The sequence below is a fragment of the Ylistrum balloti genome, unplaced genomic scaffold, assembly GCF_031769215.1.
Source record: "Ylistrum balloti isolate Yb309-2 unplaced genomic scaffold, AGI_CSIRO_Ybal_v1 Utg370380, whole genome shotgun sequence".
Classification (NCBI taxonomy): Eukaryota; Metazoa; Mollusca; class Bivalvia; order Pectinida; family Pectinidae; genus Ylistrum; species Ylistrum balloti.
The window spans coordinates 209,751-225,465 of NW_026782265.1; the positions used below are offsets into that span (position 1 = coordinate 209,751).

Genomic DNA, 15,715 nt, shown 5'->3' on the forward strand with positions numbered 1-15,715 from the left:
GTACACTGATGTCTTGTTAGAATCACGTACACTGATGTCTTGTTAGAATCACGTACACTGATGTCTTGTTAGAATCACGTACACTGATGTCTTGTTAGAATGTACACTGATGTCTTGTTAGAATCACGTACACTGATGTCTTGTTAGAATCACGTACACTGATGTCTTGTTAGAACACATACACTGATGTCTCGTTAGAATCACGTACACTGATGTCTTGTTAGAATCACGTATACTGATGTCTTGTTAGAACACATACACTGATGTCTTGTTAGAATCACGTACACTGATGTCTTGTTAGAATCACGTACACTGATGTCTTGTTAGAATCACGTACACTGATGTCTTGTTAGAATCACGTACACTGATGTCTTGTTAGAACACATACACTGATGTCTTGTTAGAATCACGTACACTGATGTCTTGTTAGAATCACGTACACTGATGTCTTGTTAGAACACATACACTGATGTCTTGTTAGAATCACGTACACTGATGTCTTGTTAGAACACATACACTGATGTCTTGTTAGAATCACGTACACTGATGTCTTGTTAGAATCACGTATACTGATGTCTTGTTAGACTGATGTCTTGTCACGTACACTGATGTCTTGTTACTGATGTCTTGTTAGAATCACGTACACTGATGTCTTGTTAGAATCACGTACACTGATGTCACGTACACTGATGTCTTGTTAGTACACTGATGTCTTGTTAGAATCACGTACACTGATGTCTTGTTAGAAACACGTATAATGATGTCTTGTTAGAATCACGTACACTGATGTCTTGTTAGAATCACACTGATGTCTTGTTAGTACACTGATGTCTTGTTAGAATCACGTACACTGATGTCTTGTTAGAATCACGTACACTGATGTCTTGTTAGAATCACGTACACTGATGTCTTGTTAGAATCACGTACACTGATGTCTTGTTAGAATCACGTACACTGATGTCTTGTTAGAATCACGTACACTGATGTCTTGTTAGAATCACGTACACTGATGTCTTGTTAGAATCACGTACACTGATGTCTTGTTAGAATCACGTACACTGATGTCTTGTTAGAATCACGTACACTGATGTCTTGTTAGAATCACGTACACTGATGTCTTGTTAGAATCACGTACACTGATGTCTTGTTAGAATCACGTACACTGATGTCTTGTTTACACTGATGTCTTGTTAGAATCACGTACACTGATGTCTTGTTAGAATCACGTACACTGATGTCTTGTTAGAATCACGTACACTGATGTCTTGTTAGAATCACGTACACTGATGTCTTGTTAGAATCACGTACACTGATGTCTTGTTAGAATCACGTACACTGATGTCTTGTTAGAATCTCGTACACTGATGTCTTGTTAGAATCTCGTACACTGATGTCTTGTTAGAACACATACACTGATGTCTTGTTAGAATCACGTACACTGATGTCTTGTTAGAATCACGTATACTGATGTCTTGTTAGAACACTGATGTCTTGTTAGAATCACGTACACTGATGTCTTGTTAGAACACATACACTGATGTCTTGTTAGAATCACGTACACTGATGTCTTGTTAGAATCACGTATACTGATGTCTTGTTAGAATCACGTACACTGACGTCTTGTTAGAAAACATACACTGATGTCTTGTTAAAATCACGTACACTGATGTCTTGTTAGAATCTCGTATACTGATGTCTTGTTAGAATCACGTACACTGATGTCTTGTTAGAATCACGTACACTGATGTCTTGTTAGAATCACGTACACTGATGTCTTGTTAGAATCACGTACACTGATGTCTTGTTAGAATCACGTACACTGATGTCTTGTTAGAATGTACACTGATGTCTTGTTAGAATCACGTATACTGATGTCTTGTTAGAACACATACACTGATGTCTTGTTAGAATCACGTACACTGATGTCTTGTTAGAACACATACACTGATGTCTCGTTAGAATCACGTACACTGATGTCTTGTTAGAATCACGTATACTGATGTCTTGTTAGAATGTCTTGTTAGAACATACACTGATGTCACTGACTTGTTACACTGATGTCTTGTTAGAATCACGTATACTGATGTCTTGTTAGAACACATACACTGATGTCTTGTTAGAATCACATACACTGATGTCTTGTTAGAATCACGTACACTGATGTCTTGTTAGAATCACGTATACTGATGTCTTGTTAGAATCACGTACACTGATGTCTTGTTAGAATCACGTACACTGATGTCTTGTTAGAATCACGTACACTGATGTCTTGTTAGAATCACGTACACTGATGTCTTGTTAGAATCACGTACACTGATGTCTTGTTAGAACACATACACTGATGTCTTGTTAGAATCACGTACACTGATGTCTTGTTAGAATCACGTACACTGTACACTGATGTCTTGTTAGAATCACGTACACTGATGTCTTGTTAGAATCACGTATACTGATGTCTTGTTAGAATCACGTATACTGATGTCTTGTTAGAATCACGTACACTGATGTCTTGTTAGAATCTCGTATACTGATGTCTTGTTAGAATCACGTACACTGATGTCTTGTTAGAATCACGTATACTGATGTCTTGTTAGAATCACGTACACTGATGTCTTGTTACAGTACACTGATGTCTTGTTAGAATCACGTACACTGATGTCTTGTTTCAGACTGATGTCACGTACACTGATGTCTTGTTAGAATCTCGTACACTGATGTCTTGTTAGAATCACGTACACTGATGTCTTGTTAGAATCTCGTACACTGATGTCTTGTTAGAACACATACACTGATGTCTTGTTAGAATCACGTACACTGATGTCTTGTTAGAATCACGTACACTGATGTCTTGTTAGAATCACGTACACTGATGTCTTGTTAGAATCACGTACACTGATGTCTTGTTAGAATCACGTACACTGATGTCTTGTTAGAATCACGTACACTGATGTCTTGTTAGAATCACGTACACTGATGTCTTGTTAGAATCACGTACACTGATGTCTTGTTAGAATCACGTACACTGATGTCTTGTTTCAGTACACTGATGTCTTGTTAGAATCACGTACACTGATGTCTTGTTAGAATCACGTACACTGATGTCTTGTTAGAATCACGTACACTGATGTCTTGTTAGAATCACGTACACTGATGTCTTGTTAGAATCTCGTACACTGATGTCTTGTTAGAATCTCGTACACTGATGTCTTGTTAGAATCACGTACACTGATGTCTTGTTAGAATCACGTACACTGATGTCTTGTTAGAATCACGTATACTGATGTCTTGTTAGAATCACGTACACTGATGTCTTGTTAGAATCACGTCTTGTTAGAATCACGTACACTGATGTCTTGTTAGAAACGTACACTGATGTCTTGTTAGAATCACGTACACTGATGTCTTGTTAGAATCACGTACACTGATGTCTTGTTAGAATCACGTACACTGATGTCTTGTTAGAATCACGTACACTGATGTCTTGTTAGAATCACGTACACTGATGTCTTGTTAGAATCACGTACACTGATGTCTTGTTAGAATCTCGTACACTGATGTCTTGTTAGAATCACGTACACTGATGTCTTGTTAGAATCTCGTACACTGATGTCTTGTTAGAATCTCGTACACTGATGTCTTGTTAGAATCACGTACACTGATGTCTTGTTAGAATCTCGTACACTGATGTCTTGTTAGAATCACGTACACTGATGTCTTGTTAGAAAACATACACTGATGTCTTGTTAGAATCACGTACACTGATGTCTTGTTAGAATCACGTACACTGATGTCTTGTTAGAATCACGTATACTGATGTCTTGTTAGAACACATACACTGATGTCTTGTTAGAATCACGTACACTGATGTCTTGTTAGAATCACGTACACTGATGTCTTGATGTACACTGATGTCTTGTTAGAATCACGTACACTGATGTCTTGTTAGAATCACGTACACTGATGTCTTGTTAGAATCACGTACACTGATGTCTTGTTAGAATCACGTACACTGATGTCTTATAAGAATTACACTGATGTCTTGTTAGAATCTCGTACACTGATGTCTTGTTAGAATCACGTACACTGATGTCTTGTTAGAATCTCGTACACTGATGTCTTGTTAGAATCTCGTACACTGATGTCTTGTTAGAACACATACACTGATGTCTTATTAGAACACATACACTGATGTCTTGTTAGAATCTCGTACACTGATGTCTTGTTAGAATCACGTATACTGATGTCTTGTTAGAATCACGTACACTGATGTCTTGTTAGAACACATACACTGATGTCTTGTTAGAATCACGTACACTGATGTCTTGTTAGAATCACGTATACTGATGTCTTGTTAGAATACACTGATGTCACGTACACTGATGTCTTGTTAGAATCACGTATACTGATGTCTTGTTAGAACACATACACTGATGTCTTGTTAGAATCACGTACACTGATGTCTTGTTAGAATCACGTACTAACTGATGTACTTGACCATTCAGAAAGTACACGTAACTGATGTCTAAAATGTTAGAATCACGGTACACTGATGTCTTGTTAAAAATATTATAGACACACTGATGTCTTGTAGATCAAATCACGTAACTGATGTCTTGTTAGATACTGTTTTCTAATAATCAAATTCATTTACATTCGTATGTAAAATGAAAACTATAGCATAGTCTTGATCATCGTATTCGATACACACTGTAGCTGGCCTGGTACCTAGTTGGATTGTGAATATAACGTTTGGTGTACATCCACTAGATTACGGATTGAAACAGTACAGAAGACAGGATAAGGTTCTAGCGGAGGACGATGATGACACGGAAGCCGATGAATACTATAAAACAAGGAGAGAACGTGTTTACAAAGCTCCAGAGGTGTTTGACACGACTGACTATGAAGCCTCCGTTCCCATTGATGTTTATGCCTATTCTATCATACTTATAGAGATAGCGACGAGAAATGATCCATATCAGGTTTGTTTATATTTATTTCTAAAACGAATGTAAATAGTATTGATTTTACATGCCAGGAACATGGATGGTGATTGTACTTCAACATATAGAATTTAGCATTACAAGATTATATCCTCGCAAATTGTTGAATTTATGTAGGACGAAGATCCATTCGACTTATGTGACCAATGGAAACCACCATTACCCGATCTCTCCCGCGAAGGTGCAGAAGACGCTGATAGTGCATGCCCATGTCCAGTTCAATATATCCAGGTAAGAGATACTACCATAAGATGTGTTGATGGTGATGTTTATCAAAATGGTGATTGCAGAATTCATTAAAGATAGCTGTCCGATCAATTTACTTATCACATTTTTAGCATGGAAATTGTGTATGAATAGCGAAAGAAATTACGTGAACGTCGTTGTTAGAAGGATTTTTGATAATTTTGTAGCTGATCAAGGACTGCTGGGATGACAACCCTTTAAAACGACCTTCGTTTGAGAACGCCAAGAAAGCATTACACTTCATGAATCCTAACAAGATGAGTCCTGTTGATTTAATGATGGCAATGGTGTGTACATGGTTTGTTGTGATATTCATGGATTCAGAATAAAAATATTCACCTGTTAGTAACAAGATTGAAAAATTCCCATATTAACACACTAACAATCAGTGTAAAAGATAAAAAGTACAGGTAGGAGATGCGTGTACCGTGTAAAAAACACTAACGGCGTTACAACTACACAAGATATCTGTACTTTTTCTGGGTTGGTTCTCCAGGCAAATCTTTCCTTTATTTATAGTATAGATTAAAAGACTGAAAGACGATTTTTGAAATATGTATTTAAACTGAGTTGATTTTTGTTTTTATTGATGAACTTTTCGAATTGATTACAAAAAACACAAAAGAAAATGATAAAAATGTTTTATCTCATAATGTGTTTCAATTTTTATCAGATGGAGAAGTACTCCAAACATTTGGAGCTCATCGTGGCCGATCGCACGCAAGACCTGATGTTAGAGAAACAGAAAACGGATCGTCTGTTATACAGTAGGTACAACTTTGTGACAGTGTATTTAAATGATACATCTTACTCCTTAAGTTATTATACGTATTAGGTAGACATGGTGAGTACTTTGCTGAAGTTATACTTATGAGCTATTTCTAACGTTTTCTTTTCACGGTGATTTTGAAAAACGCGTATTTTAGGTAATATTTATGCTGTCAGGTATGTTGCCGAGGACTGTTGCGGACGACCTGAAGTACGGCCGGACAATAAACGCTGAACAATTTGATGCATGCACAATTTACTTCAGCGATATCGTGGGGTTCACTAGTATATCAGGAGGTAGTACGCCGATGCAGGTGGTGGCCCTGCTGAATCACCTTTACATCACCTTCGACGGAATCATCGACAAGTACGATGTCTATAAAGTGGAAACAATCGGAGATGCATGTAGGTGCCTTCTGATGCAGACTTAATGAAGTGTGACACATCTGTTGGAATAATTCAATTAATAATACATATTTTCTGCTTTTATTGTTTATCCACTTGTGTGAAAGTAATATCAGATTGTATTTGTGAAAAGCTTGGCGGATTCGTTCACATAACCTAAGAAATTATTAGTTGAATCAAAATAAATGATGTTAACATTTCACATTGGTGACATGATATGTTTTGATAATTCTTCTACAGATATGGTCGTATCAGGAATACCAAATCGAACTACATTTCATGCTCGAGAAGTTAGCAATATGGCTCTAGACTTAGTTGCCGCATGCAAAGAGTTCGAAATTCCTCATCGTCCGAATGAACCCCTCAAGATTCGTGTTGGATTACATTCTGGTAAAAGCTATTAGTCAATCAACACTTTAAATGATTAAGTATATGATTTAAGACCTTGACCCGCCACTGGTGATTTTTTTTGTCGGTCACTTGTTCTCTGAGGATTCCCTCGGTGTTCCTGTGGGGTGACTATGTTATGGTGTTAAAACAATTAAGATCCTGACTTTGGCTTTAATAATTCACCTGTACTTTCACCATTGACTTTTTTTATTCCGGACTTGAGTATTTTAAATCAATGTAGATTTGGTCAAAATGCGAATATAATAATCACAATCAGATTTCGTATGAAGCATATCGAATCCGTCGTGTTCAGATTTCAAAATACTATATTTGCCATAATACTTGCAGTATTACTTTATATAATTCGCCATGCTAACTTGTATGCATATCTCAGATATACAAATCCAATAGACTCGTTGTGTATTCGCTAAGCATGCTCATTGTTTGAGATAGAAATAAAAAAAAACACCTTTGAGGGTAAATAGGTTTATGTTGATTCTACCAGTCATTTACGCGTTATTTCAAATGATCAATTAGGATTTAAGATATAAAAATAACATTGTTGAAGTGTTCTGTCAGAAGGCTTTAGTCAGTGTGAATGGTGTACACGTGTGCTGCCACTAATCACGACTGTGTTTACAGTTTGTGGTGGAGATTTGTATTTACAGTACAAACAAATAAATGATGTGTACACCCGGTATTTTTTAATTTCATCCATTTTTAATCAATATCACAGCCGTAGATGATTTCCCTTGGTATTTGTATATTAGACTGGTGTTGTATACTTACAGTAAAGACAATCGTCTATGTTTAACGTAAACAATTAGATTCTACTTGATCATTGTTAATGTTTATTTACAAAAAGGATGACGTATCATTGTAGTGTGAACTTTCGTATCTTGTGCCGCTTTATCTTCGTCTTAATTTCCGCATTGTGTATCGGTTAAGATATGTTTATAGAATTGCATCGTAATACAGATATAAAGTTTGCATACAAATGAAAACAAACTTAGAACGTTTTAGATGCGCTTTGGTAAACGGTTAAATTTGTATGATTCACTAAAAAATTATTTTCAAAATAACCACAATTAGTACGTTAAGTCATTAGATAACCACAATTAATACGTTTAGTCATTATATAATCACAATTAATACGTTTAGTCATTAGATAATCACAATTAATACGTTTAGTCATTATATAATCACAATTAATACGTTTAGTCATTAGATAATCACAATTAATACGTTTAGTCATTAGATAACCACAATTAATACGTTTAGTCATTATATAATCACAATTAATACGTTTAGTCATTAGATAATCACAATTAATACGTTTAGTCATTAGATAATCACAATTAATACGTTTAGTCATTAGATAACCACAATTAATACGTTTAGTCATTAGATAACCACAATTAATACGTTTAGTCATTATATAATCACAATTAATACGTTTAGTCATTATATAATCACAATTAATACGTTTAGTCATTATATAATCACAATTAATACGTTTAGTCATTAGATAACCACAATTAATACGTTTAGTCATTAGATAACCACAATTAATACGTTTAGTCATTATATAATCACAATTAATACGTTTAGTCATTATATAATCACAATTAATACGTTTAGTCATTATATAATCACAATTAATACGTTTAGTCATTAGATAACCACAATTGATACGTTTAGTCATTATATAATCACAATTAATACGTTTAGTCATTATATAATCACAATTAATACGTTTAGTCATTAGATAACCACAAGTCATTATATAATCACAATTAATACGTTTAGTCATTAGATAACCACAATTAATACGTTTAGTCATTATATAATCACAATTAATACGTTTAGTCATTATATAATCACAATTAATACGTTTAGTCATTATATAATCACAATTAATACGTTTAGTCATTAGATAACCACAATTAATACGTCATTATATAACCACAATTAATTAGTCATTATATAATCACAATTAATACGTTTAGTCATTATATAATCACAATTAATACGTTTAGTCATTATATAATCACAATTAATACGTTTAGTCATTATATAATCACAATTAATACGTTTAGTCATTAGATAACCACAATTAATACGTCACAATTAATACGTTTTATATAATCACAATTAATAGTCATTATATAATCACAATTAATACGTTTAGTCATTATATAACCACAATTAATACGTTTAGTCATTATATAATCACAATTAATACGTTTAGTCATTATATAATCACAATTAATACGTTTAGTCATTATATAATCACAATTAATACGTTTAGTCATTATATAACCACAATTAATACGTTTAGTCATTATATAATCACAATTAATACGTTTAGTCATTATTATAACCACAATTAATACGTTTAGTCATTATATAATCACAATTAATACGTTTAGTCATTAGATAACCACAATTAATACGTTTAGTCATTATATAATCACAATTAATACGTTTAGTCATTATATAATCACAATTAATACGTTTATATAATCACAATTAATACGTTTATATAATAACCACAATTAATACGTTTAGTCATTATATAATCACAATTAATACGTTTAGTCATTAGATAACCACAATTAATACGTTTAGTCATTAGATAACCACAATTAATACGTTTAGTCATTATATAATCACAATTAATACGTTTAGTCATTAGATAACCACAATTAATACGTTTATCATTATATAATCACAATTAATACGTTTAGTCATTAGATAACCACAATTAGTCATTATATAATCACAATTAATACGTTTAGTCATTAGATAACCACAATTAATACGTTTAGTCATTATATAATCACAATTAATACGTTTAGTCATTATATAATCACAATTAATACGTTTAGTCATTAGATAACCACAATTAATACGTTTAGTCATTATATAACCACAATTAATACGTTTAGTCATTATATAATCACAATTAATACGTTTAGTCATTATATACGTTTAGTCATAATCACAATTAATACGTTTAGTCATTATATAATCACAATTAATACGTTTAGTCATTATATAATCACAATTAATACGTTTAGTCATTAGATAACCACAATTAGTACGTTTAGTCATTATATAACCACAATTAATACGTTTAGTCATTATATAATCACAATTAATACGTTTAGTCATTATATAACCACAATTAATACGTTTAGTCATTAGATAACCACAATTAATACGTTTAGTCATTATATAATGACAATTAATACGTTTAGTCATTAGATAATCACAATTAATACGTTTAGTCATTAGATAATCACAATTAATACGTTTAGTCATTAGATAACCACAATTAATACGTTTAGTCATTATATAATCACAATTAATACGTTTAGTCATTATATAACCACAATTAATACGTTTAGTCATTATATAATCACAATTGATACGTTTAGTCATTATATAACCACAATTAATACGTTTAGTCATTAGATAACCACAATTGATACGTTTAGTCATTATATAATCACAATTAATACGTTTAGTCATTAGATAACCACAATTAATACGTTTAGTCATTATATAACCACAATTAATACGTTTAGTCATTATATAATCACAATTAATACGTTTAGTCATTAGATAACCACAATTAATACGTTTAGTCATTATATAATCACAATTAATACGTTTAGTCATTAGATAACCACAATTGATACGTTTAGTCATTATATAATCACAATTAATACGTTTAGTCATTAGATAACCACAATTAATACGTTTAGTCATTATATAATCACAATTAATACGTTTAGTCATTATATAATCACAATTAATACGTTTAGTCATTAGATAACCACAATTAATACGTTTAGTCATTATATAACCACAATTAATACGTTTAGTCATTATATAATCACAATTAATACGTTTAGTCATTATATAATCACAATTAATCCGTGTAGTCATTATATAATCACAATTAATACGTTTAGTCATTATATAATCACAATTAATACGTTTAGTCATTATATAATCACAATTAATACGTTTAGTCATTATATAACCACAATTAATACGTTTAGTCATTATATAATCACAATTAATACGTTTAGTCATTAGATAACCACAATTAATACGTTTAGTCATTAGATAACCACAATTAATACGTTTAGTCATTAGATAACCACAATTAATACGTTTAGTCATTATATAATCACAATTAATACGTTTAGTCATTATATAATCACAATTAATACGTGTAGTCATTATATAATCACAATTAATACGTTTAGTCATTATATAATCACAATTAATACGTTTAGTCGATTTCATGGTCTCAGAAATTTGAAAGGTCTCTTTTGAAGACTTTGGGTACTTAAGAATGCACATTAGTGTAGATTCTAACATCAATTGGAGACTGACCAATCATACTAGATTAGAGATTTACGCTATTTTGAAAGGGTCGCTGAATTCGCAAAAATAAGATACCCGCAAAGAATTCCCGATATTAAAGTCCTTAACGCGAGATTTGTCATTGTAGTTTCCGTGCCACATTTCCCGCCAACAGTTGCCGTTGGTTGACGTGGAAATTGTATGATATAAAATAATGTTCTAAGACATGAGGCAATAACATTACGTACAGATATCTGGTAATCTTCTATTGATTTGTCTTTTTTCTCCTTATCGCTTCCTTTAGAAATGTTTGTCTATTTCCTTCAACAGTGAACCTTTCGTTTTACAGGACCTGCGTGTGCTGGAGTAGTTGGGCTAAAGATGCCTAGATACTGCCTGTTTGGCGATACAGTAAATACGGCAAGCAGGATGGAATCGAATGGTGAAGGTAAATCGTCTGTCCTCATTTCCTACCAATAAACCATACAGCAAACTTAATGATAATACATGTCTCTATACATGAAGCAGCGAAGTGATGGAATATTGATTTAAATTACTTTTATGTAGCGAACGACTTGGCAATCCAATGACATGTTTGTGCAACTTCTCCCACGTAAGCGCATTAGGGATTGGCTTGACATCTTGTTATTTGGTTTTTTTTAATTCTATTTTAACCCTCTACTTTAATAACTAGTTATACACAATGGCCTCTAGTTTACCTTTCGAATAGCATTCGATTTTCATGAGAGTTTACATATTTTATTGACAAAATGATTGGCATATCGTATTTCGTAGTTAAAACACAACAAACAAAGGACTCAATCAATTATCTAGCTTATTTGAAATAAATGAAAATCAATTTGAAATTATTGAAATAGAAATCACATATAACTCCAGTCAATAACAAGTGGTAGAGGAATTAAATCACTAATGAACCAATTTATTCGGTGAATTACAGCTTACAAGGTCCATATCAGTCAGACGACCTACGTAGCACTGAAGGCATGTGGAGGCTTCACGTTCCAACTTCGAGGAACAATTCCCGTCAAGGTATGTGGGACTTCAATAAAACATCAGGAAGTAATTATACATGTTCTGTACGTAGGCCAGCTTCAATGTTCAGACAATCAATTGGTTTTATGAGCATTAGTATGTGTTTTCCCAATTAATTAACAGTGAAAGAACATCGAAAAGTGTTACCTAATATCTAAGTTGGTCATTTTAAATATATATATATGTCATAATGACTGACTAAAAAGTCCACAATAAACCCTACAATCGCAAATCAGATATGGTAAATTGGATTTTTTTTTTCTGATTATCAGACTTCGTAAACATATTTTTCAGGGAAAGGGAGAGATGGAAACATGGTGGCTTGTATCCAGGGGTGATGATTATGAGAAGATACATGGAGCCCTCCCATCCAACAAACAAGAATCGGACGGGAAACTGCACGAAAGCACAAGCAACTTCTCTAAAAGTCAAAAGAGTATTAGAAAATCGGGAAAGCAAACTTCGTCACATTTAGATGTAAAGTATTCGGAAGAGCAAAGCAACCTAACAAATGATGCTGGTCTAGTGAAGGCTAATGTAGCGGTTACACCTGTTGAATTACCAGGTTAGAACCTAGTTTTGTTCTTCTTTCGTCTGTATTTTTGTAGTTGAAAATGATTTTTGTAGTATTACATTTGCATGAATGTAAGTAGATTATTAGATAGGACTGATTACATAGAGGCATGCTGCATACATAATATACCTTTAAATATTGGTGTAGACAAGAGATAATGATCTTAATCAATTTCATTAATTAACCATTACACTATAACAGATGCAACCAAAACGAGAAAAATCAGCAACATGAGTACTTCGAATGATTCTGGATACAACGCTGATGATGACCCCACCAATGTTCACGAAATTATTGTACAGAGTTGTGAATCCCTTAGAGGTAGGTTGCCTGATAGTTACCTGTTTGATTTCATTTACGTTCATTTTCTTTCTCTTTCTTATTTTCAATGTAGTGAATCCCCCTTTTTTGCATGTTTTTCTTATTTTTACGTTGTTCATGAATAAGTTATAGTGTTTAATAATCTTCATATTCTATTTTACGGTGCATGAATGTTTCACTTCATCACTCACAAAATGCCCCTGTGTCTCAAGCATTGTAATGTCGATTTGATAAAGGAAATATTTTTATATGTGATATCAACACTAGAATGTTAATGTTTGGGTTATGATTTATTGAGCATATGAATTCGGTTATTAGTTTGAAATTGTTATACCTTGAATAAATAAGAAAATATTACAAACATATAAAGAACAACTCTAACACATATTGAATTAAGTTCGATCATGATCGGGTTTGTTTCCGTCCATGGTTAAGCGAAATGTGTCTAAGAGGTAGGAAAATCGGTAACCTATTTTTATGCTCCCCGAAGGAAGAGCATATAGTCGTCGCTTTGTCCGTCCGTCCGTTTGTCTGTCCGTTATAATTTTGTCTGGAGCATAACACAGAAACTGTAAGAGGTATCAACATAAAACTTCATAGTTAGATAGCTCTTAAATAGGAGAAGTTCAGTGCACAAGAAACACGATTCTCTTTTGCATATTTAGGAGTTATTGTCCTTTTTTATTTTTCGTACTTAAATTTTGTCTGGTGCATTACACTAAAACTGTAAGAGGTATCAACATGAAACTTCATAGGTAGATAGATCTAGATAAGGAGAAGTGCAGTGTACAAGAACGATAACTTTATTTTACATAATATAAGAGTTATTGCCCTTTGCTATTTTTCATACTTAAATTATACCCCATTCGGGTAGTGTAATCCGTCTCTGACGGCCCTTGTTAAACATTGTAATAACTACTAGCCACATTCAAAGTAAGAAGTACTGTAACGGTACATTCTCCAGTATTTTTTTTTTTCAAATTTCTACAATTTTGTACGTGTTTTTTAATGGCGTTTTTAATGATAAATTTGTACTATTTTCTTTTTTTCAGAAGCAGTAGATACTCATGGAGAGCCTTGACAATAACATAGACTGAGACACACTGAAGTTTTATGTCTGTTTTATGATAAAACTATCGGAGAGGGAAATGAAATTCCGCGATGGAGATTACATTAATGTTATTCAGACATACTTCAAATGCTAACTCAAAAGAGGCATAGTCAACTCCTTGTTGACCAAGACTGAGGCTGGGAGCATTTAACAATTTCATATATGCTTAACTGCGATACTAAACTGTCGCAAGGATAGCTTATCCGCCTGTAAACTTCTAGATTCGTCATAGTAAAACGGAATACAATTAGATTTGAATTTCAGATTTACACAACAATTGAGGTGTATAAAGTAATGGTGCTCAACACATAGAAATGGAAGTAGAAATGTTACCATTGTACATACTATACATTTTATTTAGCTGCACGAACCAGTTAATTCATTACACTATTACTAAGATGTGTCCAAGAAAATAGACCAAAAGATAAGATGTGAGTCATACTACTCATGTAGCTCTGGTTTGGTTAAGTGTTAAATTTTTATTCTCCGTTGCATTTTACGCAGAAGCATCAAGTCAGTAGGTTATTTCTTTGTATAAACCGCAACATGATCGAGGAAAATCAGATCCCAGTATTTAGTATTTATAGGTCAGAATTCAAAGTCACGGTGAAGTGATATTGGAACTTCAAAAAATTATTCCTGGTTGTGCCTTTGTGTTAAACAACGTCAGGAATAGGATTCCTTGTGCAGTATTGAAAGCATGTATGTTGTATCTCGATGTACCATGCGTCTAAAGTATTCTACATACTAGTAGAATTTAGAACCCTGTAGTTGGAATTATTTTTAGAATTGATTGTTAACTACATCGTGCTGTAGTTTATTTCCTTATCTTTGTGACTTGGTGCATTTTGCACTAATTACATACAAAGACAATCATGTTGTTTTTGTTATATTAATAAATAAATCACATCTTCCGTACGACGTCTTGTATTCACACTCTTTATCAAGTGTGTGTGTGTGTGTGTGTGTGTGTGTGTGTGTGTGTGTGTGTGTGTTTACCTTTTTGGCAGTAGAATGTATGTAACCTGAGATATGACATCAGACACAAGGCGGTGTATATTACATTATTTATAAACGATATTTTATGAACAAACTTAAAAATATCCAAAACGCATGTTGTGGTCATATGTATAATTCAAATAAAGGAAACATTTGTGAATCGTACATATCGATATAAAAACAAAATATCCAATCGCCGGAAGATGGCCGCAAGGCTTAAAAACGTTAGTGATTGTTTTTGGAATTTTAGTTGCCATGTTAAAGTAAGTAATATCGACGGTATGGTCCAGTATTGGTAATGGGCCCTAACAAACAAATGTTCGTTAGATGTGTAATACTGGAATAGATGTATGATCAATGAAGTAATAACGACAGTACATACAAGTGAATTGTCAAATATAAAAAAATATTTTATGTAAATCTCGGGTACGTTGTGCACTGTATCCATTGAGCGTACAAGTG

The 15,715-nt window shown here is 33.1% G+C and overlaps 1 protein-coding gene across 1 annotated transcript in view; it reads left to right on the forward strand.

The window, feature by feature from the left end:
• LOC132554114 (atrial natriuretic peptide receptor 1-like) overlaps nt 1-14,224 on the forward strand; it is a 28,115-nt gene extending 13,891 nt beyond the window's left edge. The window contains exons 11-21 of the mRNA XM_060218415.1: nt 4,730-4,982; nt 5,121-5,234; nt 5,417-5,536; nt 5,923-6,016; nt 6,195-6,422; nt 6,663-6,812; nt 11,545-11,643; nt 12,154-12,245; nt 12,543-12,813; nt 13,024-13,143; nt 14,196-14,224. Coding sequence (XP_060074398.1) covers nt 4,730-4,982; nt 5,121-5,234; nt 5,417-5,536; nt 5,923-6,016; nt 6,195-6,422; nt 6,663-6,812; nt 11,545-11,643; nt 12,154-12,245; nt 12,543-12,813; nt 13,024-13,143; nt 14,196-14,224 — 1,570 coding nt within the window. The remainder of the gene's footprint in view (nt 1-4,729; nt 4,983-5,120; nt 5,235-5,416; nt 5,537-5,922; nt 6,017-6,194; nt 6,423-6,662; nt 6,813-11,544; nt 11,644-12,153; nt 12,246-12,542; nt 12,814-13,023; nt 13,144-14,195) is intronic.
• Nucleotides 14,225-15,715: the final 1,491 nt, after the last annotated feature.